The sequence below is a fragment of the Echiichthys vipera genome (assembly GCF_963691815.1).
Source record: "Echiichthys vipera genome assembly, chromosome: 4".
Classification (NCBI taxonomy): Eukaryota; Metazoa; Chordata; class Actinopteri; order Perciformes; family Trachinidae; genus Echiichthys; species Echiichthys vipera.
Window position 1 is genome coordinate 33,794,053 of NC_139829.1, and position 24,940 is coordinate 33,818,992.

At 45.2% G+C, this 24,940-nt stretch overlaps 2 protein-coding genes across 2 annotated transcripts in view; one reads left to right on the forward strand and one right to left on the reverse strand.

Moving 5' to 3' along the window:
* Positions 1–481: 481 nt before the first annotated feature.
* Positions 482–5,760, forward strand: ogfod2 (2-oxoglutarate and iron-dependent oxygenase domain containing 2). Its single transcript, XM_083912544.1, has 8 exons — positions 482–523; positions 706–905; positions 998–1,054; positions 1,829–1,939; positions 2,011–2,110; positions 3,027–3,151; positions 3,531–3,788; positions 5,367–5,760. The coding sequence occupies exons 2-8, from the start codon at positions 771–773 to the stop codon at positions 5,631–5,633; spliced, it is 1,053 nt and encodes a 350-aa protein (XP_083768670.1). The 5' UTR covers positions 482–523; positions 706–770; the 3' UTR covers positions 5,634–5,760.
* A 2,025-nt stretch (positions 5,761–7,785) lies between these two features.
* slc4a5a (solute carrier family 4 member 5a) overlaps positions 7,786–24,940 on the reverse strand; it is a gene marked incomplete at both ends in the record, with an annotated part of 38,368 nt that continues 21,213 nt past the window's right edge. The window contains 11 exons of the mRNA XM_083913061.1: positions 7,786–7,951; positions 13,921–13,979; positions 14,079–14,252; positions 14,610–14,783; positions 16,824–16,892; positions 17,556–17,628; positions 17,806–17,984; positions 18,583–18,744; positions 19,367–19,480; positions 22,241–22,432; positions 22,825–22,886. Of these exons, the coding sequence (XP_083769187.1) occupies positions 7,786–7,951; positions 13,921–13,979; positions 14,079–14,252; positions 14,610–14,783; positions 16,824–16,892; positions 17,556–17,628; positions 17,806–17,984; positions 18,583–18,744; positions 19,367–19,480; positions 22,241–22,432; positions 22,825–22,886 (1,424 nt within the window). The remainder of the gene's footprint in view (positions 7,952–13,920; positions 13,980–14,078; positions 14,253–14,609; positions 14,784–16,823; positions 16,893–17,555; positions 17,629–17,805; positions 17,985–18,582; positions 18,745–19,366; positions 19,481–22,240; positions 22,433–22,824; positions 22,887–24,940) is intronic.

Here is a 24,940-nt window from a genome sequence, read left to right on the forward strand (position 1 = left end):
GTGTCATGTCAGTAGCTGCTCGGTCAAACAGCAGCAGCTTGTTGACAGTTGGTGTCATATCTGTGCTTTTATTCTGAAGACTGCGAACCGGAGGTGTCATGTTAGTAACCGCTCGGTCGAACAGCAGCAGTTTGTAGACAGTTGGTGCCATATCTGTACTTTTATTTTGTAGACTGCGAACCGGAAGTTTAATAATAGTAGCTGTTCGGTCAAACAGCAGCAACTTGTTGTCAGTTACCAGTTGGTGCCATATCTGTGCTTTTATTCTGAAGACTTCGAACCGGAAGTGTCATGTTAGTAGCTGCTCGGTCAAACAGCAGCAGTTTGTTGTCAGTTAACGGTTAGTGTCATATCTGTGCTTTTATTCTGAAGACATCAAACCGGAAGTGTACTGTTGCTCGGTCAAACAGCAGCAGCTCAATGTCAGTTAACAGTTGGTGCCATATCTGTGCTTCTATTTTGAAATCATAGAACCGGAAGTGTCATGTTAGTAGCTGCTCGGTCAAACAGAAGCAGCTTGTCAGTTACCAGTTGGTGCCATATCTGTGCTTTTATTTCCAAAACATCGAACCGGAAGTGTACTGTTGCTCGGTCAAACAGCAGCAGCTTGTTGTCAGTTACCAGTAAGTGTCATATCTGTGCTTTTATTTCGAAACATCGAACCGGAAGTGTCATGTCAGTAGCTGCTCGGTCAAACAGCAGCAGCTTGTTGACAGTTGGTGTCATATCTGTGCTTTTAATATTAATATTTAATATTTAAACGGGAGATAATGACAGCCGAGGACGACGGAACCGGTCGCTTTTATACCTGTAACTGTTTCACCACGGACAACATTTTCCTGGAGGACTTTAAGCTCCATGTCCGCTTCGTGTCGGAGCAGCAGTTCAGACGGGACTATCGCACGGTGACTCTCAGGGTTTAAACTGAAATAAACGGTGTTTTTAAACGTGTTTGTTTGGTTTAAAGTCTCCTGACAAAGTGTGTTTTGTGTTTTAGCTGCTCATGAAGCTCGGCTGCGTGACGGAGCAACAGTTTGAGGACGTGCTCACCAAGGTAAGAAGGCTTTACGTTACTTTAATTTACTATACTCAACTTTAATTTACTTTACGTTACTTTAATTTACTTTACTTTAACACTGAAATTCTCTGGAAAGAGCAAAAGTCCTGCATTGGAAATCTAACTTACTTAAATCCCAATATTCTACAGTTTAAAGTTGTTTTTTTAACAAACCTTATTTAACAATTACACAAAAATGTCAAATACAACAAATCAGACATGTACTCAACATACAATTGACCATAAATACAGTATATACATTTTATGTCAGGGTTTTTGAAATACTCCAATTTTAATCTTGTGTTTTCTAGGTTTGAAAAGTGCTTGAATTTTGAATAAAGCGCTTGAAAATGCTTGAATTTGTATTTGCATTTCTTTCACAACAAATAGCTATAGAATATAGATTGTAATATTTCCAATTTCCTTCTGCTACTACAAAACAACATTGTAGTTGTCTATAGCATACTCATGTCTTTTAACATGATTTAAAAAAAAGTGAAATACTCTTTTAATGTATGTGTTTGTAGAAATGTGTAATTTTCCACAGCTGTGAGACGATGGAAAAGCTTTCAAATGGACCTTGAAAGTGTTTGAATTTGACCTTGGAGAAGGTGCACGAACCCTGTTCCATGTCATGAAACAAGAAAATTAAGTTATGATCACGATAAATGATTTAACTTGAGATAACGCAATAAAGATGTGACCGTTCCTCTGCAGGGAACCATCCATCCCCGCTAAACCGCGTCTTGACTCCATCACTGCTCTGTTCAGATTTCACAGGAAGTGGACAGGCGAAGGCTTCTGAGGGTGACGTCTGCGGAGCGAGCCGCCGCCATAAAGGACTCGTACCGGCCTCTCCATCCTCATGTCTACCACCTGCAGGTACTCGCTGCTAACAGCGTCATTATCAATGAGCCATCCCCACTTTGCTGAGACACACCACCTCTCCGCAGGAGGCCTACCTCGCGCCAAAGTTCAAGCAGATAGTTGAGTTGTGTCGGAGCGAGGACCTCGGTGACGGAGGTCTGGGAGACTTGTTGGAGGAAGAGGCAGGTGAGCCGAGCGAGCTTTCATCCATTCTCCGTTCTCTGGATGGTCTTAAAGTGGTTTAAAGTTTTTCACGTAACAACTATTAACGGAGAACTCCAGGAGAGACGCTAACAGACGCTAAGAGGAGTAACGTTTTCTGCAGATACACTCATCAAATAATCCATCAAGACAATTTCTTTCGTGTAACAACTATTCACGGAGAAATCCCGGAGAGTCGCTTACAGTTATTAATGTAATGTATGTGGCTAACAGTGATTAGCTCGGGGCAGCACGGTGAAGGCATTCAAAGGTCTTTTTTAACCACTAATGCTGCTGAAAATAACAGCAAACCTCTGCAGCAGCATGAGAAGAGTCCCTACACACACAACAAAGCACCAACAACGTAGTTAGTGAACCCAGAGTTTATTTAAAGACTGTTTTAAAGACTTACCTACTGGCCCCTGTACCAGCTCCTCTCATAGTAAAGTCCATTACAGTGGATTACCAAAGTCAATCCCAAAGGAAGGAGCCCATTGGTGCTTTGTTGTGTGTGTAGGGACTCTTCTCATGCTGCTGCAGAGGTTTGCTGTTATCTTGAGCAGCATTAGTGGTTAAAAAGACCTTTGAATGCCTTCACCGTGCTGCCCCGAGCTAATCAGTGTTAGCCACATTCGTCTGTTAGCGACTTTCCCGGATTTCTCCGTTAATAGTTGTTTAAAATGTCTCGATGGCTTATTTGATGAGTGTATTTGCCGAAAAAGACCCTGGGATGATTTCCCTTTCAGAATGGTACTAAAGAGCTATGAGTCCAATTACTGTCAGTGACTGTTACCATGTTCTTGTTGTTTATATTAATTGTTCCGCATTGTCACAGTTTGATAACCATAAAAGCGACACGGAGCGTCTCTAATTCCTCCTTCCTTCCGTCTCTGTGTTGCAGCTGCGAGGGTTTACCGCTTCCCCGTGTTGGAGAAAAGCTTCTGCGAGGAGCTGGTGGAGGAGCTGGAGCACTTTGAGCAGTCCTCCGCCCCCAAAGGGAGACCCAACACCATGAACAATCACGGGGTAACGTAATCACGGCTCCATCATTCATATTTCATCTTTATGGCGCCATGACCTTTGGATCCTTGGCCTCGGTCATGAAATATGGAGACGTCCATAACATACGAGCGCTGTGTTCCAGGCAGGGGGTTGCAGGGACCTTCAAGGGTCATTTCACAGTTACATGCATGAGCTACATGTCTTTAACGATTCAGTGCATCATTTGTTTTGAAGAGGCCTTCAGCTGAAACCTTAATTAAGGAAAATATAAAATGTTGGAGCCGTGAAAGAACTTTGACATAAACATGCGTAGTCGCAAGAAGGTCAGGGCATTAAACACGAGGGTTACGCTCTCTTATTCAGGATATTCTTCCAATTGTCTCTCTCTCTCTCTCTCTTCCAGATCCTCCTGAATGAACTTGGCTTTGACGAGGGCTTCATCACGCCGCTCCGCGAGCTCTACCTGCACCCGCTCGCCTCCAGGCTGTACCCGGAGTGCGGGGGGCGCTGTCTGGACAGCCACAAGGCCTTTGTTGTTAAATATGACATGAATGAAGACCTGGACCTGAGCTACCACTACGACAACGCCGAGGTCACCCTCAACGTGTCCCTGGGCAAGGACTTCACCGAAGGGAACCTTTATTTTGGCGATATGAGACAGGTGAACGTATGTTATGATGCTATTGTTAGCAATGTCCAAATGAAGCTGCATGAACTGTTAGTTACATTTGTTGAGTCCATTAGATGGAGCTCTTGGTTTAAAGAAAATTAATGGTGATTTAAGGCGCACTCACACTGTCCATCCGTGCCCAAACAGGTTTTACGGGTAAAGTCTAGTTCCTTTGAGTGCAACCGCACCGCGCCTAGCTGCGGCACGCTTGGGAGAGGTGGGCTTTTGTAAAGCACGTTTGCACATGTACGAGCACGAGCGTGCGCACGTGTACGAGCATGAGGCCTACGGCGGTTCTGGCGTCATTTCCTGTGCGCCTGTTGGGACATAGAAAAAAGAAGGAGGGACCATGCGCGGACATTTCAAACAATGGCGGCGAAAGGTTCACGTTGGTGTGATGCGGAGGTGGAGTGTTTACTGCAGATTTGGTCGATGAAAAGATTCAAAAACAGTCGACAAGACGCACAAAAACTCAGAGGTCTACGGAAAGATGGAAACAAAGCCACGCATCGCGATGACGTCATCAATGCGTGTGACGTGTTACGGCGTGATGACGTATAGGCAGCAAGAAGCATTTGCCGAGGCCCAGGTAGTGTGAGTACAAACGGGCCTGGGCCGCGGGGGGAGAGGGAGGGGGGAAGTACTCTAAAGCACGGGGCGCGGTACGGGTGAACAGTGTGAGTGCGCCCTAAGTGTGTTTTCAACCCTTTGTTGAACAGAGAGCTCCATCTACAGTAGTGGACTAACTATTACTACTGTTACTGTTACTGCTCCCTTTACCACAACTACAGCCACCACCTCTACCACTAGTAGCATTATGTCAAAGCTGCATGTTTTTTATTAAATGTGTTTATTATGTTTCCGGTTGTGCGTCGCTCCGTTCTAATCTCGTGAACATGATCTCAGGAACCCCTGGAGGGATTTTCTTCAAATGTTGCACAAATGTTCTGGCCTCGTGAGACCATCCTGATCCTGATTAAGAATTATATTAAATATGAAATCGCTGTTAGACGACTCTGCAGAAGTGTGTCTCTCTCTCTCTCTCTCTCTCTCTCTCGCTCTCTCTCTCTGCACAAGTGGAACAGTGACAGGACAATAACGTGTTGTTTCAGTCGAGGGCCACTTTGGAAAGAAGTGTTTTTAGAAATGCTTTTAAGTTCCTTCCCCTGGGATTATTGTGTCATAAGACTCATTGGAGTTCTTGTGCTGAACCGGGCACAACAACGGCTCAGTGACAAATGGGGACAAAAGCCTCGACTGATGTGTTCCTGTTGTTTACAGATCTGGGGGGGTGTCGGGCTTTTACTGCTGAAAAAAATAACAGAGGAAACATCAGAGGCTGAAGTTTGTGCACCAACTCTTAGACGATTGAAGAAGAAATCAATCCTTTGTATTTTACCGGAGAAGACTTAAAGATTTATGTTTCAGAGATCGCCCTTTTTTATCTCAGAAGCAACAAGTTTACCCTTTCACTCCAGTCAGTGTCGACTTCCTGTTGCTGATAATATATATACGGTGTTTTTGTCTAAATCCTGTCTGACGTTTGTGTGGTTGCGTCGGCCCCCACAGGTGCCTTTAAGTGAGACGGAGTGTTCGGAGGTTGAACACAGGGTGACCGAGGGGCTCCTCCATCGGGGCCAACACATGCACGGGGCCCTGCCCATCGCCTCGGGCCAGCGGTGGAACCTCATCATCTGGATGAGAGCATCGCAGGAACGCAACAAACTGTGCCCCATGTGCAACAGGACGCCCACCCTGGTGGACGGGCAGGGCTTCGCCGACGGCTTCACCAAACGCTCCGACCAACCGCTGAACAATCCATGCGCCCTGACGTGACGCCGCCGTCGGCTTTTAATGGAGGATTTTAAATTTTGATGGCCTCTGGTGTCTCATTAAAAACAGAACGTGGCGGACAGCGATGCGTGCTTCTACGTCTGACGGATGCCGCAAGAATACATGATTTAGAAAATGATTGAGGTTCATCTAATATTCTATATTCTAATATATTTACAAGTGGATCCCTGTTTTCTTTGTATCTGTAGAACAAACGAGGGCAACGCAGTCCTGCTACAACCAGTGCACCGTCTTTACCTTAACACTCATTATCCTGTTGTCTGTCAGTGACTACGCCTACGTGCACAGCATATTCCAGTTATCGCCCTTACTCTGAAAAAGACAATCTTCCTGCATATAATAGGGCAAATGGAAATCAATATTGCACTAATATTCCTGTTTGCATGCAGCTATAGCGACACAGCAACACACAGAGACGACTGTGAGAGGCTGTAAAGAGGCGCAAAGTGCTGTGAAAGTCCCAGCAGAGATGCGTAGTCTAAACGTGCCGTATACGCGTCTAAAGGATGCGTCTGAAACCTGAATAAAACAGGCAAACACATCATATCTTAACTGGAAAATTCTACATTTGGATGAGAGCGTTATTTGGAAGATCTAAACAGAAGATGCCGTTTGCATGACTGCTATAATTCAGAATAACAGCAGTGCATGTGAACTTACTCAGTGACTGTTGATATCAGTGTGTGTTCATGAATCCAGAAGTCAACTCTGCTAATATTATCATTTTGAACGGCTGGCAGTGATCTAGTGTTTACCGAATGACCAGCTGTGTTGGAATATTAGCACACAGGACCCCGCCCACCCCCTCCACCAATCCTGTGACTTACTGCCATCAGGTCGACGCTACGAGGTCCCGTTGGCACCAAAAAACACCTTTAAAGATCCTTTATCCCCACTGAACAGTCACAAATAGGCAACACATCTCACTCCACTCAGTCAGCCCTCTGCACTGCTCGTATCTTTTGTATCGCCGTCGTTTGGGACTGTCTGTTTTGTACGTATTTATTTATTTTGTGTAAATTGAACCCGTCAAAGATGATTTTCTGTCACTGTGACTCTAAAGGAACAGAAGTGAAAACACACATTTGTGATGTTTTTTTCACTTTTGACATCAACACAAAACTGCCCTGTGATAGACTGGCGTCCTGTCCAGGGTGGACCCCGCCTCACGCCCGATGTCAGCTGGGATCGGCTCCAGCCCCCCCGCGACTTCGACAGGGACAAGCGGTTGAAGATGAATGAATGATCAACACAAAACAAACCATACGCTTTGGAATCATGGCATTTTAATTACATCGATTAAATCTGTCAGTTTCTCGTTACTGTCCAACGCACGGAGCGTCGTGTCGTGGTGGAGTTAAATTAAAACACACATGAACCAGTTTGCTACATCGGGAATAACAAATCCATCCTTTGCAGCAACATCAGGACTTTTTGGTTGTTTCTTTTTGTTCCAGGTTAAAGTGCCAATGTGGAGCGTTGTTGTTACTGGAGGGGCACGGGGGGAGGAGAGCTGGCTCTAGTGGATCAGAGGCACACTACAGCGTATTCAAACACCAAAACACACAAAAACACAAAGGCTAACGTATCACATAATAGATCGGTGACTAAAACGGTGCTTGTTTTCACATTTCCTGCCTCAAAGTCGGCGTCTGTACAAACAGGCTGACGTGAAATTAATATACAATCAGTTCTGAAATTGTACTTATTTCAAGATTTGTTTAAATTTGTAGTAATTACAGTAATAGAACAAAGTCAATATAGCTATGTATAAACATCAATATGTTCACGTTGAATATAGAATCCTATACAGCACATACAGATAAATAGTTCCTCTGGTGTTATGGCCATTTACATCACACAAGTAAACAAATAAAGTTTGTATTTATTATATTTTTCAAAGCAAAATCTGTCAAAACCGCACCAGTTTAAAAGCAGATGGAGCTAAAACCTAAAATTCTCCGACTGCATTGATTGGATCAGTCCCGTTTCAGGCAGACCGTTAAGGTGTCAGACTGTTAAGGTGTCAGCCTGCGCCGCCTCGGCCCGTCTGCGGGTCAGCGCTGGCCGCGTGGAGCAGTCCGCCCACGAGTGGGTGTGCGTCGTTCTGTCGACAAAACGCAGAGTCTGGGCTTTATAACGTGGTCTCGCTGCTCATGTCCCGGGGGCGGTGGGGGTCGATGTCAGAGTCGTAGTCCGACTCCATCTCGATCTTGACCTGGGGCACGGGACAGGCCATCCCGAGGCCCATAGGCAAGGCTGGAGACGACGGGCAGGAGATCTTCAGGTGGAGGGTTATGCTGAGGAAGGGCAAGCTCCGGTTACCATACACGCACACCCACAGCCAAATACACCGAGGGGCTGAGGGAGGGGGCTGGGGAGGGTGGAGGGTGGAGGAGCTCAGCCATGCGGCATCATGACCCCAGCAGCACACTACAGCTCATGTCAGTGATGAGCGAGGGAAGAGGAGCCGATGAGGGGAATGAGCGTCTGTAGTGGTTGCGTGCGGCCACGATGGCTTATGGTTGAGACCGGGACGGGTGACTTTTAGCCTGGGACACGGTTTATACCATTAACACGGGGAGCAGTTTGCCGTTGACCTTTGCCAACCTTCACCCAAAGAGAGACATTTTAATCATCCCAAGGACAGAGAGCTAAGATGAAGTCATGTTTCTGAACCTTCTCTGACAGTTTTTAAGCGGTGGCGTCCGTTTTAACCCTGTCATGTGAACTTCTTCTTGTATTTCCTTTATAAACTATCAAAGGAGGAAAATGAGGACGTTCGATGCCCAAAGTAAAACAAACTGCTAGGGGATAAAAGGAGGATAAAGCACATCTCAACTTAACGACAACACTTTATTAAACGAGCAAATCCTCGGTCGATTTTGAATTTAATGAGAATTTGATTTCTTCCAAAGTGTTAGAACTTAAACAGATGTTTAAACACACGGGTTTGGACGTTTACTGATTAAAGGGCGTAAAAAGAAAATGACACAGAAAAGTCTTCCTGGTGTAAATCCACAACATCTCCACAAACATATTCATATATAATGAGTTACAGTCAAGTCCAAACCATGCCCCTTTCAAAGCAATGCAGACCTGATGGGCAACTTTGAAATTCTGAATCAGCCATGAAGAAAAAAAACGAGTCAAACAAAGTATTTGAGGTTCAAAGGTGTAATATGTAACATTTCCACATTAAAAATAGATCTATGCTGTAGGTTTGGTTGAGTGAGTCATCTTAAGACACTTTACAGAGTAGGTCTAGACCACACGAAGACCAAACAACTCCTTCATGAGCAGTCGCAGGATCTATAATTATAATAATATTTATAATAATAATAGACGGACATCTGTCTGCACCGGTTTGGGGGTCAGGACAAATGTTTCCACTAATGCTCAACCCCCGAGAAATCTGTCATTTTAAATAATTGAGTCACCTGTTAATGGGTCACTTAACCATTAACGCCTCTACTTGCTCTAACTTTTGGTGCGGGAAACACCCGATCACAGCTACGTCTCAAATGTAAATCATAAAGTCACAGAGTTACACTGTTTTTTCATTAGCTGTACGTCAGTTTGCTACACAGTAATCCAGTAGTGAGCTAATGTAGAGATGTACATACTTACTATGATGTGCTACAATGAAGTGGCTCATGCTAATGCTAGGTGGGGAAACAGTATGGTACGATACAACGTTACAACAATGTTCAACATGCTCATACAGTTATTTTGAGTATAGCCAATTTTAGCATGCTACGTTAGCTAGCTGGCGTACCCCACTCCCTCCATTAGCGACTGCAGCCACTGGTATTCAGCCTGTGCGAACCCCAGCACCAACGGTCGCAGCGGGCTGGGGGGGGGCCAGCCGCCGCGCTGACAGCAGGGACAGGAAGTTTGCTCATTCGGGGACGAGTCAAGGCGATGCTGGTGCATGACGTTCTGGGAGTGTGTTCAAAGTTGTAACGTTATAACCTTACCGTACGTTTTAGCCACCATTCATTAGCATACCCCACTTATCATTGTATAGTTACAACTCGTTGGCTAACCTTAGCCTGCGTGCTCGCTAACTGGTCAGCTACCACCACAAACAGGATCTAATTCTGTGGGACAGCTGTTTCATGAGAATCACATAACAAGAACATATATGTTCCTGAATGTTATATGAATACAAATGGAATAGATGAACTGGTGTCTGAACATTATTTCTGTGACACTTCTTCACGACGTAATCAAAAAGTCAGGTGTTATTGTTTTGATTGAGGCAGAAAATGACATATTGTACGTTTAAGAGTGCAGCATATTGAGAAAGGTTGAGCAGAAATAGCCTCATTAGCTGCATTTCCAATGCAAACTTTCCATTGCAACCGCTCCAGTGGCAGGTGAGGGGAGCTCAGAGAGCAAAGAGGTCAGGCTACAGTTCACATGCAGGTGTGAGCGTCACGGACCGAGTCTAAACGTGACTCAGCGTGGAGGAAAAAGAAACAACCAAAACAATCATGCTTGTTGCATGTGGACGGTTATACAGTTGTATACAAAGTGGCCTACAAGAAATCCTCTACATGTGCTAGATATACAACAGGCTTAACATACCACACATTATGTTTCTCCTATTTAAGTCAATATCATCTAAACAAAGAACCCTGACCAATGGTTTGAGACAGAGCGAACTAGAACTACACAACATGCATTTCAGGTCATCACCCTCCACTTTAAGTCACTGCCTCAATGAAGAATTACAATTTGCCAGGTTGTGTTCAGACGGCAGCATAGTGCACACAGTGTGAGACATTTAGCACATGACACGGGGAGAGCAGCGGCAGGATTACACAGGTGATGACATCACAACAATCTGCATTGCCTTAAAGTGCATGGAGAGGAGACTGAGCCCAAACATGACAGTGAGAGGACACTGGACTATGAGGACAAGGTTACGTGTTAATCTGTCTGCTGTCCTGGATGCACGTGTGGTGAAGGAGGACTTTTTATTGTTAGAGGGTGCGTAATATCACAACACATTCATTTGGAAGTAAACAACACGGAAAACACAACATAATAGGGCACACGGTTTGTGTTTCATGGAGGCAAAGCACCGTAAAACAATGCAATGCAAACACCAATAAGGACTTTTAACTTTTATGGGCTGATGTAAAGTTACTGTGTGTGCCTCTGCATTTGTGTCTGCTGTGATTATTAAAGTATTTGAGGTTTTGGATAAGCCGTTCAATTAAAATGTATGGATTTGTGCAGATTTTAGGGTCAGTTCACTCCAATACAATAGAAAAGCATCAGCTGGGATCGGCTCCAGCCCCCCCCCCCTGATAAGCGGTTGAAGATGAATGAATGAATTATAACTTTGTGGAATCGAGCCTTAAAGTCTGGGTTTTAATATCTGCTACCATCTCATTACAGTGGTAAATGGACTGCACTTATGCGTATATATATACACACACACACACACACACACACACACACACACACACACACACACACACACACACACACACACACACACACACACACACACACACACACACACACACACACACACACACACACACACACACACACACACACACACACACACACACACACACAGGTGGCAGAGGCTACTCCCCTGCTCATCATTCACACAGTCGTTGGTTTGTGGTTCAGTATCTTGAATGGAATTCACTTTGTGGCGCTCACATCATAAAAGAAATATCATTTCAAAACAGCCTTTCCACAAACAGTGCAGCACACAGAGTCGATGCTACCGGAGAGCGGCTGCAGCTGCGGCTACTCATTCTTTTAAGCTATTTCTTCCCCCCGGAGCGCAGCACAAAGAAAATGCCATCGCGTCCACGGCCTTTCAGAGCGACGTGACTCTCAGAGGGTCAGAGAAACCCGGGCAAAGAAAGGGAAGACTGCGAGCTAGTTGAGACGGTCGACTCCAGGCTGCTGCCAGACTCAAAGAGCACACTCTCCACACTGGAGATCAACATGGAAGAAGAAAATATTAATACTTGATTTATTCTGAAATACTGTTTTTTCTTAGTGTTCACAATTTGATAGAATATCCACTGGGGCGATAGCACGGCTATGCTAGCATGTTTTTTTGAATAACCAAGGGACTTTATGTCACAAAAACCTTTATTTTGTGAGAAAAAGACAATAACCATTGTGTCAGAAGAGAAGATTTCAACAGTGTTTTCTTCTCTAGGATTCAAACATGAACAGGAAGTGAAGAGGCCACAGCTTTGAAAGACTTCAGCACATCTGCGCCCACAGGACATCACTAGTTTCTCACACTGCTCTGCTTTGATCTGCGTCCGTTCTTCTTCAGTCTCTTCCACAGTTCAGTAACTGTAGTGGGTTTCTTAGTCATTACCTTGTCGCCGAGGATTTTCCAGAGATTCTCTATGGGGTTTAGATCTGAACTCTGGGCATTTCATTGTTTCAATATTCTTAGCTTCAGGGAGCTGCGTCACCTGTTTTGCAGTGTGACAGGGGGCGTTGTCTTGCATGGAAACTGCAGCTGATTGGAGACAGTTGCAGTGAAGGTGTTGCACGTTGCTGAAGGAGGTTCACAAACATTTGCATTCAACTGCCATGCAGCTGTACAAGAGGCCCAACTCCTGCTGCAGAAAACATCCCCCAAACCATGACATTACATCACTAAAGTTCAATTTATTTGGGTCTGATATTCAGTGTCAGACTGGGAACGACTGAAACCAAAGTGTGTAAAGAAGTCAGTTAAATTTGGAGGAGGAAGTGTCAGAGTCCAGACCTAAACCCCATAGAGAAGCTCTGGAAAATCCTTGATGACAAAGTAACGTCTAAGAAACCCACTACAGTTACTGAACTGTGGAAGAGACTGAAGAAGAACTGACCCAGATCAAAGCAGAGCAGTGTGAGAAACTAGTGATGTCCTGTGGGCGCAGATGTGCTGAAGTCGTTCAAAGCTGTGGCCTCTTCACTTCCTGTTCATGTTTGAATCCTGGAGAAGAAAACTGTCAGGACTCCGGTCTTGTCAGTCTCTTCCATCTTCCTTTTGCGTGAGTTTGTCTCCCTCTGTCTGTTTCTCCTGCTCGTGTCTTTCCCTGTGTGTTTGTCTGTTGGAGCTGGTCGGCGTGGTTCCTCCAGCTGTGGCTCATCCCCTCGTCAACGCCTACTGGATAAAGAGCTTGATGTGTCTCACGTCCGGTGCCAGTCCGTTATTGCTATGTCGTGGTTCGTGTCTCTCGTTTGGTTGGCTACCTACGCGATGATCGTGTTCCCTTTCTGTGTTGCTTTGTCTTGTGTTAACTGTTTCTTTGTTTCTTATGTTATAGTTTCCCGAGTTCCCGTTTTCCACCATCCGTTCGTGTTTCGTCTCCTGATCCCCGCGTCTGGTTTCCCCCTCGTCTCCACCCGGAGCCTGTACCTGTTCTCCCGTTCCCTGGTTTTTGTTTGTTTCTTGTTTACGTCGATCAAATATCTGTTTAAATCTTACTTGTTGTCCGTGTCTGCGTTTGGGTCCTGCTCCTCGGAGTTATTCCCTGCACCGTTCATGACAAAAACACTGTTGAAGTCTTCTCTTCTGACACAATGGTTACTTTTACCTAATTTTGATCACTGTTTCTTTTCACAATAAAAGGTTATTTAAAAAAACATGTTAGTGCAGCAGTGGTATATTCTGATACTCTACTAAAATGACAGTATTTCAGAACAAATCAAGTATTAATCATTCATCTCTAATTGTGATCTCCGGTGGATCTGGAGCGTCCTTGTAATCATGGTGCTGTACTTAAGTCATCAGTGCTCTGAGGTGCCTTCTGCCACATCGCTCACCTGAAAGCTATCACCTCAACCCTCAGCATCCACGTGTAGGCTCTGAGTCTACAGTTCTCCAGGAGGGGAAGTTAGTATCGCTGCCTGGTCGTATAATATTCTATTCCACATGAGTTGATTGACTGAGATAAATCAAATCTCAATGGCTCTGTACCGCTGGAAGTAAGGGAGAAAACACATTTTCTTTTTGTAATTTGGGTGAACTGACCCTTTAATTTGTGCACATTTACTGTGTATGACAAAATGTTCCCATGCACACGGGACTACAGTGGGTATCTGTCTATGTCTGTGTAATAGAGGGTGTGTGTGTGTGTGTGCGTGTGTGAGTGTGTGTGTGTGTGTGTGTTAAAGAGCAATGTGTGTGGCAGCAGGCTGGCAGTACGCTCCCCACTCAGACTGTACCACATCGGGATAGACGAGATCTTTGTAGGGGATGTGCAGTTTGAGGACACAGTACCTGCGATCCAAGTCGGACTCTGGGCTCGGGGAGTGGTTGGAGTAGGCGTGGCACTTGTCCTGCAAGACAGCAACAACACAACAGAGACCCGCATCATCAGAGACCTGCGTCATGATGCATCATTCCTGCAGGGGGCAGCAGAAGCTCGAGTTTCTCACCTCCTCCTCGCTGTCGTCTGCTTTGGACTTCTTCTTGTCCTTCTCCTTCCCCTTCTTCTTATTGTCCTCCTTCTTCTTCTTCTCTTTTTCAGGGAGGAGGTCGTCCAACCAGGCCAGGTCGTGCTGGGAGAAGACCATATCCAGCATCTTTCGGACGACCATCAGACCCAGAATCTGACAGACACACAAGCCTCGTTTAAACTCCCATATCAGAGTCACGGGCTGAACACAGTGAAGCTGCGTGGTTTTTGTAAATGACATCACACACCGTGAATCAGATCACGTTTCTCTTTACGTTTACTAACGTCCGAACAATCAGTGACGTAAAGGGATATTTGAAAATGCTGTTTTGATCTTGAAAAGAAAGATGATTTCAGTTTCTAATGGACCAGATGTCTGACCCCCTTTGGATCATCTTCAAAGCGTCACGGACGCTCGGAGAGAACACCTTGATCTGCAACCACATTACATCACATTATATGATCACACAAGATGCACGTTAAAAGCCTTTGTGAGCTTTTTATCACATACCATAACGGGGAAGATGATGGCCAGGAAGGTAGATTTGAGGGTCCAGAGCACAGCCAGACACGCGATCTGGACCAGTGTGAACAGGTGAACCTTCCTCAGGGGAACGTGTCGGAGGAAGGAGAAGTCGGGCTGGTGCTTGGACGGCATCATGTACAACTTAATCCTGTCCCAGAACTGTGGACGACGGAGAGACGAGGGGTAAAAATGTCTGAGCAGCACAGGTTACTCACATGCAGACCCGTATGAATGATTAAAAACAATTTGACGGGGGATCTGTATGCATCACAGCTCAGCTTGGCCGAGCAGAGAGTTGGAGGAAAGTAACTGAGGAGCACCTGCTCACACAAACTCATCAAGCCCCAAGGTGTTGCTTTTTAAACTCATCTAAATGCACCCTGTCAAATTGCTACTCTGGATATTGGTTTTTATAATGAGACACCTGGCCATCAGAAGCGTGCACTGACACATCCAGCACAGCCACAAGTTCAGTTTAAGCATTCAGACCCAGGTCCGATACCTCCCGTTTGTCCATTCCACATAATTAGCACTTTCACAACATTTGGGAGATTAAAATAAACGCTCCAGTGTTTCTCCTGTGTCATTCTGTTGTCTCAGCTCTCTGTGAGGACCCGATGGATCGCGTCTGACTGCCTGCTTGTTTGCTTGGCGGCTTTAAATAAGCTGCTTCCCGCCGGCTGTCAGAAACGCAATAAGTGAGATGTCCAGCGACAATAATTCAATTTATTATGGCAAGCTGTTGGAAGGAGACTTTGGACAGAGCGGTGAGGGGGTGTGTGTAGCTAAGGCTATCGAAGTAAGCACAAAAGTCTCCTACTCAATTATCTGATGTACAAACTTGGAATTGAATTTTGTGCATTTATAGGGACCGGTGCAGTGCTCATGTTCGGTACAAGCCGATTGATTGGGCCCCGGATGTGCCGCTTTTAGTGTAAAGGGCTCATCTGACCGACTTCACACAACACAACACACCTGCTGTAGGGACACGACAAATGCAAAGATATGTAGATACAGAAATAGTCCCATATATCTCATCTGTGTATCAATAGGAAGGTCATGGTTTCTGTGTGAACTGTTGTGTTGTTGGTGAGCTCACAGGACCAAAGAGCAAGGTGCCAGAACACACAACACACCAGTAGCCAAAAAAACTAAATAACACATGTCAGGAAAATATTGGTTGCGAAATAGGATGTTCCGCAACACGTTGCTTGCAGAAGATGTCCAGGTTAAACGGTCGTGTAGCGCACAGGTTTGTGTGATAACTGCTTATTTGAAATAAGAATGTTTCTCTCCCTAAGTGAATGATATTTGATACAGAGGTGTCGACGTCAGCACAGACGTTACGGTTGTTTCTGCAGGCTTATAACAACGAGAATGTATCTGAGCTACGGGCTTTTTTCTTTGTCGTTCCCAGGAACTCATTAAAGATCTTATTGTGAAAATCTTCAGTCTCGTGGTGTCGTTGATTCCTTGACTTAAAGATGGAACAGCATCAATGTCTAGCTTCCACACCGCTAGCTGTGAAGTTGATTGGATGAATGTTTCTTGTGATATGCAGACAGTCAGCAAATGTGTCATGTCCTCTCAGACATCGTATCTACACGTGTCCGCCAAGTGTGGTTGCAATCCAGAGTCAGACTCACGCAGAGCCAGACTGCACGCATCAGCAGCATGTGTACAACACCGGACCTGTTGATTTTGATTTTGGCGCCCATGTGAACAGGTCGGAGCAGCCTTTTACCGCGACATGTGAGCAGCTCGCAGCAATAAGAGACAGTGAATATTGTCATATCGACATCATAACAGCACTTTCACTGCAGTTTCAATGTGTATACATGTAGACAGACATGGTCGAAATGCAGATATTTCTACTTAACTCAACAACTTCTGTTTTGTTTCTGTGGACAGAACCTCAACCTTCTCCGTTGAGAACAATTATTTAACAACAATCATTTGTGACCTTATGAACTTAGGGTAGAAAGGCTGCTGGTGTACTTGTGTGCGAGCTGCAGCAGCTGCCAATCAACTGCCCATGATTGTGGTCTTGCTTATGGTCCGACAGTTACAGGCCAAAGCATAAAGTTTGCTGTTAATAACGCCCCTACCTCGAGATATGCAGAGGACACCCACTCATGCAGAGACTCATGTTTATGCTTAGATAATTAACATCAAGAGCTGGCACACACAGCAGCATACCTGAATTCCACTGAGGGAAGCCACGCCCATGTAGAGGAAGACTCCGTACAGCACCGGCATGGGGATGTACTGCAAACATGAACAGGCACAGTTTAGACAGTTAGTAACGGGTTTAAGTTTATAACTCTGCTAACTCTATAGGCAGTGACACACGTCAATAATAATAATAGATCATAATAAATGAAAATTAAATAAAATCAGCCAGTGATTAAATAGCATGGCTGTGACATATAAATGAACTCATGTATTATGAAATAATAACATTTTACATCGGGCGTGAGGCGGGGTCCACCCTGGACAGGACGCCAGTCTATCACAGGACACATAGAGACGAACAGAGACAGACAACCATTCACACCTACGGGTGATTTAGAGTCATCAATGAACCGAACACCTGCACGTCTTTGGACTGTGGGAGGAAACCGGAGAACCCGGGGAAAACCCACGCAGACACGGGGACAACATGCAAACTCCACACAGAAGGGCCCCAGCCGGGATTTGAACCAGGAACCCTCTCTCTGTGAGGCGACAGTGCTAACCACCACCATGTCGCCCACTATGATCATTTATTTCAAATTTATTCATTTGATATTGACTTTGGGGTTCCATGATGATGCAATGGAAATGACAAAGGATCAACTTGACCACGAGATTGCAAGCAACAGGAAACAGCACACGGAGCAAAGCCACGCTGGACAAACAAACAGAACGAACTCGTAATAAACCTCGTACCTTCAGTACTGGAGCGAGGAAGATGGAGACTCCGGTGAGGGCAAACACCAAAATGCCTGTCATCCTTTGTTCTCTGTATTGGACGGTGATGAAATATACACAAGAGACTGTCAAGTCAATTTCACACGGCTTCTCTCTTAATTCCACTTCAAAGGGTTTAGCAGTGTGTCGCTCTCATACTGTCATATGGCCGGTGACAGCCTGAGGGGATTGCGTTTTCTTTTTATTTCTGTTTTTATCGCAGACCCACCTGACCCCGAGGAACTGAGGCTGCTCTCCCGGAGCGCTCGACTCACTCTCCATCTTCAGAGAGTCGATGTGGGCGATGGAGATGACGGTGGCCGCCACGTACCAGGGCAGGCCCATGAAGGAGCAGGCGGCCATCAGGACTCCGACCCAGAACAGATCCAGGTGGTAGCCACAGCCTTTCTGCCAGGGAAATGGGTTGTTTGAACGTTACTCTGGGTGTGAATAACTTTCATTTCATCGACTCATTCAAACAAAGTGTAATACATCAGAGGTGAATCGTCACCTTACAGTGTTTCCTTGTGCTTCGTGGGTTTTTACCCTCTACCCTTGTGTCTCCTCTCTGTTTGTGTGTCTGTGTGTGTGTGTGTGTGTGTGTGTGTGTGTGTGTGTGTGTGTGTGTGTGTGTGTGTGTGTGGGTGTGGGTGTGGCGCTGCTCTCGCTCTTAGTCCTGATTGCTGTCAAGCTGTTTCACCTGCTCCAAGCTGCACACCTGCAACCCATTTCACTAATCAATGATGCACTTTATCATCCCCCGGCTCTCCACTCACTCTTCCCCAAATTGGTGCTTCAGCTACAGCGCTTATCGCCACTTGACTTGCGAATTCAAGATGACTTCTCGTGCTTGCGTTGACTTGGCTGCTAACCTGTTTCGCCCTGTGCCCTAGATCCTCCACCTTCCTGTCCTCTCAGCAGCCTTCCCTACCTCTGCCTCGCATTAATCATTCCATTAACCGAGTCTGTGTCCTGCGTTCGGGTTCCCCACTCTCATATGCCCTACCTTGAGTTTGTTCTCCTTGCGGTTAACGATGACGGCGCTTATCTGCTGGTCCATGAAGATGAGGATCGTGACGAGGAGGGCGGGGACAGCGCTGGCCAGGTAAATCCACCAAGGGTTCTTACCGAATGGCATCACCAGCCACCCGCGATCCGGCCGAGTTGGCTGGTGGGCAATGAGCAGAACGTTTCAGACAAAACAGTATCTACTGTATAAAGGTATTGTTTTTGGACAGTGCCTTCTTTGCTCTCTGGCGGAGAATTGAATGAGGAGATGCATATGACGCTCACATCTCTCCATTGAGTATGACACCGCAGCCAGGAAGCAGCGGTGAACACCTCAAGTCTGTCTCTGTCCAAAGAAAGATCTATGTGGCAGCACCTACAGTTAACAGGTTCAGAGGCCACTTAAAGAACACAGTAAAAGATTCATGGGTGGATCTTTTTACCTTTTGGAAGCAGCCTGGTTCCTGCCTGTTTCTACCTGTTTCCTGTGTTTCTGCTATGCGAATAAAAGCTATCTGGCTCCACCTTCATATTTAATCAGGATCAGAAATACTTAAATAATCTCAGGGGGACATTATTTATTAGACGGCGTGCTATCAATCTTATCCAATTCTCAGCAAGAAAGTAAATAAGTGTATTTCCCCACTTTTGAAACTACAGTGTGGGAAAGCATTTGTTTGCCAACCCCCCAGAAAATGCTTGTGTGCTGTCAAACATGTGTCAAGTGCAGCTAAATCATTGTTAATCTGAATTTAAGAGAGTTTGAAAATGACTTGCCGTACCTTAAATTCTGTGGGCACGATGAGCTTGGGTGTTTTGAGTCCCATCAACATATCGAGGCCCACGAATGTCATGATGGACATGAAGATGGAGAAGTCACTGATGAGTTTCCTCAGCTGGCGCCACAGATGGAGAGAATTAAGAATGAGGAAAAGGAAACATGTCTTTGAAGAAGTCAGAGGCCTGGTCTGCTGGGCCCAGACTGATACGCTGAGAAAGCTGAGCTGGTGCTTCGTTTGAGTCAAACTGTCATCCTTGTCCCCGCGGACACACCGCACCTCTTTTAGCAAAAAGTGCAACTTTTTAGGTGAGAGCTGGGCGACGCAAGTGTCGAACTTCATCGCCACTAGTTTAGTTTTGGGCTTGGTGTGATTAGGATTAGAGATCGGGATAGACGTCAGCAGCAGTGCCATGTTAGGCCTGAGGGTACTGTACCAATACAGCTGTATGCTCAACAACAGCCCACTGTGCTGCTAAAAGGTCCATTATTTATCAAAAAGGACAATGAGTGGGCCACTCTCCTGAGGAAGCGTTGCATTATGTGCTGAAAATCTGCTTGGCACACATTGTTTTTCTCATAGTTTCTTACATTAAGTGGTGAAAAGTCATCGTGCACCTTTTTTTTTATAAATTCATAATTCTGGTAGCCCAAAACACATAGTCGTTTTGGGTGTCTTTGTGGTCATTTTAGATCCATTTTTAGTTGGTTTGTATGTTTTTGTAATTGTTTTGCATCTCTCTGATTGTTTTGCATCCATTTCTTGTCATTATACATCTTTTTGTGGCGGTTTTACATCTGTTTTAGATATTTTACGTTTCTATGATGTCGCTTTGTTTCCCTCTGTGGCCATTTCACATCTATTTTTACAAAGAAATGTGTCATCATTGTTTGTCTCTGTGTGGTAATTGAATGTCTATTTCCAGTCATTTAGCATGTCTCCGTGGTCATTTGTTGCCTCTCTGTGGTCAATTTTGGCCATTATGTGTATACTACTTATCAGTCTGGGCCCCAGACTTTATGGGTGCCTGGGACTGTGCATCCATGCTTGGCACACAAAATAGGATAATTTCTCCCCTGTTTAAAAGACCTGAACACAGTGCTGGTAGGGAAAAAGGCACTGAGCACAAACCAGCACACAGTGGATCTTTCTCCCTGTGTGAAAATCAGATTATAGCTCTGCTTTTTTATGAGTATGTGGATTGTAACGTTTTGTGCCACGCTATGGCTTCCGGGGTTTGTGTAACAGCTTCAGTTGATTATAATGAATCCTGCGGCTGACGTGTCACGCTGCGTCCGTGCCCCGTGTATTTCAGCAGTTACAAAATGATTTGGGGCACTGATTATGCTAGTGATCAAATCCTCATGAGCAGGTGGCTTTAACTGTGCAACATGCAAGCTTTTGCAGTCAAGAGAGTTTAGTTAGTCCAATATAAAAGACTCAAATGTGATTTAGGATGAGAACATAAAGTCCTAAAACATTCATCCCTGCAGCTGCCACCCTCCTAAACTCAGTACAACGAGGTTTGTCCATAAGCTTTACTCAGGTATATCAGAGGATGATGTTCACGTCGATCTCTGATTGTAGACGAATCCGGCGAAGTACCGGAAGTGAACAAGCCCACATCCCTGCGGTGGCGTCTCCCTCCAGTATGCACGCAATTGAATGGGAGCTGTCATGAGAAGTGAACCCTATCTACTTTTACCTGGACTTTTTATGCAGCGTGACTTTTGACGACGATGTCTAGGAAGCCGGGAAGAACCTGTGCAATTCTCTGCTGCTCCGACAGCAGTGGGAAACTTCAACTTTGGAAAAAACTTGTGGTCATTAGGTTGCCCTAGTAAGAGCAACTTACGTTATACATTATTGCCCATAACACCACACAGAGTTAATTTACTCTGTACGACCACGGCAGCTTTGATAGAGGCGTCTAACGTGAGCTAGCTAAGCAGTGTTAGCTTAGCTGACGTGACTTTTTCACTGATTTAAGCTAGGCAGCCTCATGCTGTTCACTGTGAGATTGATGAGCGTGATCCATAACTGAGCGTCTGTTGCTGTTTGGAACAAAGTCCGCTCTGTTAATAATCTTGATCCACTTCTGGAGAACATCTGCACGCCCAGAATCCATGTAGACCGTACGTCCTCAGCCTGGGGCGCTCTTCATGAGGTAAAGGTTTGAATCCATGTAGACCGTACGGCCTCAGACAGGGGCGCTCTTCATGAGGTAAAGGTTTGAATCCATGTAGACCGTACGGCCTCAGACAGGGGCGCTCTTCATGAGGTAAAGGTTTGAATCCCTGTAGACCGTACGGCCTCAGACAGGGGCGCTCTTCATGAGGTAAAGGTTTGAATCCCTGTAGACCGTACGGCCTCAGCCTGGGGCGCTCTTCATGAGGTAAAGGTTTGTGTAGTTCACATTCAGTTTTTTCCAAAGTTGAAGTTTCCCACTGCTGTTGGGGCAGCAGAGAATTGAACAGGTTCTTCCCGACTTCTTAGATATATTTGTCAAAAGTAATGCTGCATAAAAAGTACAGGTAAAAGCGTGTGCATACTGGAGCAAGACGCCACCGCAGTAACGGCGGCGCCACTAGATGGCGAAACACACAAACTGCTCGCCAGATTCGTCTAAAGGGGCTTGATCATAATGCTATGCTGGTCATAGTCAGGGGGATGACAGCATACTTATCACTGTACTGTTTTTTTTATCACTTTTCTTATGTTGTGCTTGTTTATTGATGCAGTGCTGCAAAACCAACCACCCTTTCATTTGGCGAGACACACTGAATGTGAACATAACTTTTGTTTGTTCACACAAAGGCTCCTCCGGGTACCTTTTTGTTCATTGTTCAAAGATGCACAGACAGATATGTGTGTCACCTTGGTGGGGAAGTAGCGGCTGAACTTGAACTTCTTGAGGCTGACGGTCATGGAATAGGTGCCGAAGAAGAGGATGAAGGACATGAGGGCCAGATCGGGGACGAACTTGCAGGACTTTCCCACCAGAGAGCCTCCGTACTTCAGACACTCCTTCTTGCTCAGCTGGCTCCAGTCCAGACCTGTCACATTCAACTGGGATGGTGGGTGGCAGTGGCGGGGAGACGGGACAGGATGAAGAAGAGTGAAGTGTTTTGACACAGCACAGAGGAAAATGTACACACAGACGGAGTGAAAGTTGCCATCAAAAGAAGTGAAGTTGTGTTATGGTGTGAGAGGATGATGGGATGGATGTGAGATACAAACAAAGGAGAGAAAGAGGAAAGCAAAGCAACTTCTCTATCAGACAGAGTTGAGTTGTGTTGGATTAAAAAAAAAGATTTTGCCCTTTTGTTACAATGTTTTTTTTAAACTGGCGTAAACAAGCCCGTTCTGGGAAAAGCTGATGTTTCCTCAGCATTCAGCTTAAACTACAATGCAACAAAACAGAGCCAGAGAATTTAAATTGAATGAAAACAAGCACTTACCCCAGGGACACTAGAGCTGTTATCTGGCATTGGAGCTAAACCATTGAAGATCATAGCAGCCACTGTTTATGAGAGAGCGAGAGAGAGAGAACGAGAGAGAGAACGAGAGAGAGAGAGAGAGAGAGAGAGAGAGAGAGAGAGAGAGAGAGAGAGAGAGAGAGAGAGAGAGAGAGAGAGAGAGAGAGAGAGAGGTAATGAGACAGAATATGAAAAGGGTGTGAGGAGGGAAAGGAAAAAATAATGCAAAACATAATGAGAATCCAGCGGCTGGACTTCCCAGAGAGCACTCCGTGTCCTATGCAGACAGACAAAGAGGTACTCACTTGTAAGAGACGGCAGCCAAATTGTTTGCGCATGGTGAAAACAAACAAGAGACAAATCAGTTACAGAAATCAATGTCTACAGTAATGACTGCAAAATCAACACAATCATTTTGAAGAGGGCCCTTTCTGTTGGTTATTAAAGACAAATACTGAACGGTTCATTTATATAGTTGAAAAGCAAAGTAGTCAGCAGGGCTGTAGCACTTTACAGTCTGGACTCTGGTCTTTAGTCAGGTCTCCAGTCCATGTCTTGGTCTCGCGCCTTGTTGGAGTCTGAATCGTCTTGGACTCGAATATTGACAACTGGTCAAGTTGTTCCTGGCTGCTGATTCTGGATCAGTTGTACAGAGGGTTGTCTAAATTTAATTCATGGATTAGTCTGACCTTGACGGAGATGCTACGTCAATTTTGTACAGTCTGTGAATCCAAGTCAAGTCCAAGACCAGGTCCAGTCACGCCCAAGTCAACATTAAGTCCAAAGGCAGTCAAGTCTACGTCAAGGCAGACTCCAAAACAAAACAAGTCCTGTTCAGCCATAATAGTCAGGATTCCGGTCTTGTCAGTCTCTTCCCTCTTCCTTTTGTATGAGTTTGTCTCCCTTTGTCTGTTTCTCCTGCTCGTGTCTTTCCCTTTGTGTCTGTCTGTTGTTGCTGGTAGGCGTGGTTCTGCCCAGCTGTGGCTCATCAGCTCGTCAGCACTGGAGGGATAAATAGCCTTTCGCATTTACTTGGTATCGTGTCTCTATCTTGGTTGACTCCCAATTACCCATGCTCGTTTGTTACATCCGTGTTGCTCAGTTTTTCGTTAACTGTTTCTTTTGTTTTAGTTTCCCGAGTTCCTGTTTTTCCACCACCCGTTCATGTTCGTCTCCTGATCCCCACGTTTGTTCTTCGTCATCTACACCCGGACCGCGTTCCTGTTTTCCCCGGACACCGTTGATTAAACGTTTGTTTACTTCTTACTCAGTGTCCGTGTCTGGATTTGGGTCCCGCTCCTTGGAGTTATTCGCTGCACCGTTCATGACAGTAATAGTTAATTATGTCTTTCCAAAGCTAATATAGTGCTTAAGAAGTTAGGATGGATCTAATCAAGGCCGATCTATCTTTGAGAATCAAACTAATCAATGCGTAGAAAAAAGCAGCACATGATCCTGAATTAGCCGGCAGGAACAACTTGAGCTGTTCTCAGTACGGGAGTCCAAGACAATTCAGAGTCCAACAAGGCACGAGACCTAAACTGCACTTGAAAACTTCAAAAACCTTGAGGGCTTAAGACCAGATTCAAGTTCTACAGCTACTTCTAAAGCTGCCAGCAGGAATTCCCCTTTACATCTCAATAATGCAACAACATCACAAGCTACGACATAAGCTGCTGAAACACACTGCATCCAAAAGTTACACCATGATGGAGTCCTATCCAGAGCACAAGCAATGAGCCAACATGGAAAACCATAAAGACGTTTGAGATTTTGTCATTCAACTGCTCACTGTTAACTCTTAAAAAAATAATAATAATACAGCTAGATGCTCGCTGTGATGACTTTCAAATGTCTCTGATATCATAGCACAGTGAAATGAGATGAAACCAATGGCAGGAAATCAACTCGTACACTAATGGTTTGCTGTGGAAAATGGCTGGTAGTAATGTATATGCAATCAGTTCCTAATTGCCAGCAAAATTTAATTTGGAAAAATAAAGTTACCACCCTTAGCTAACAACAACTGGAAGCACTTCATTGTTACTTGGACTGTTTCGTGCATTTTAAATATAAACTCCTACAAAATAAAGGGTTT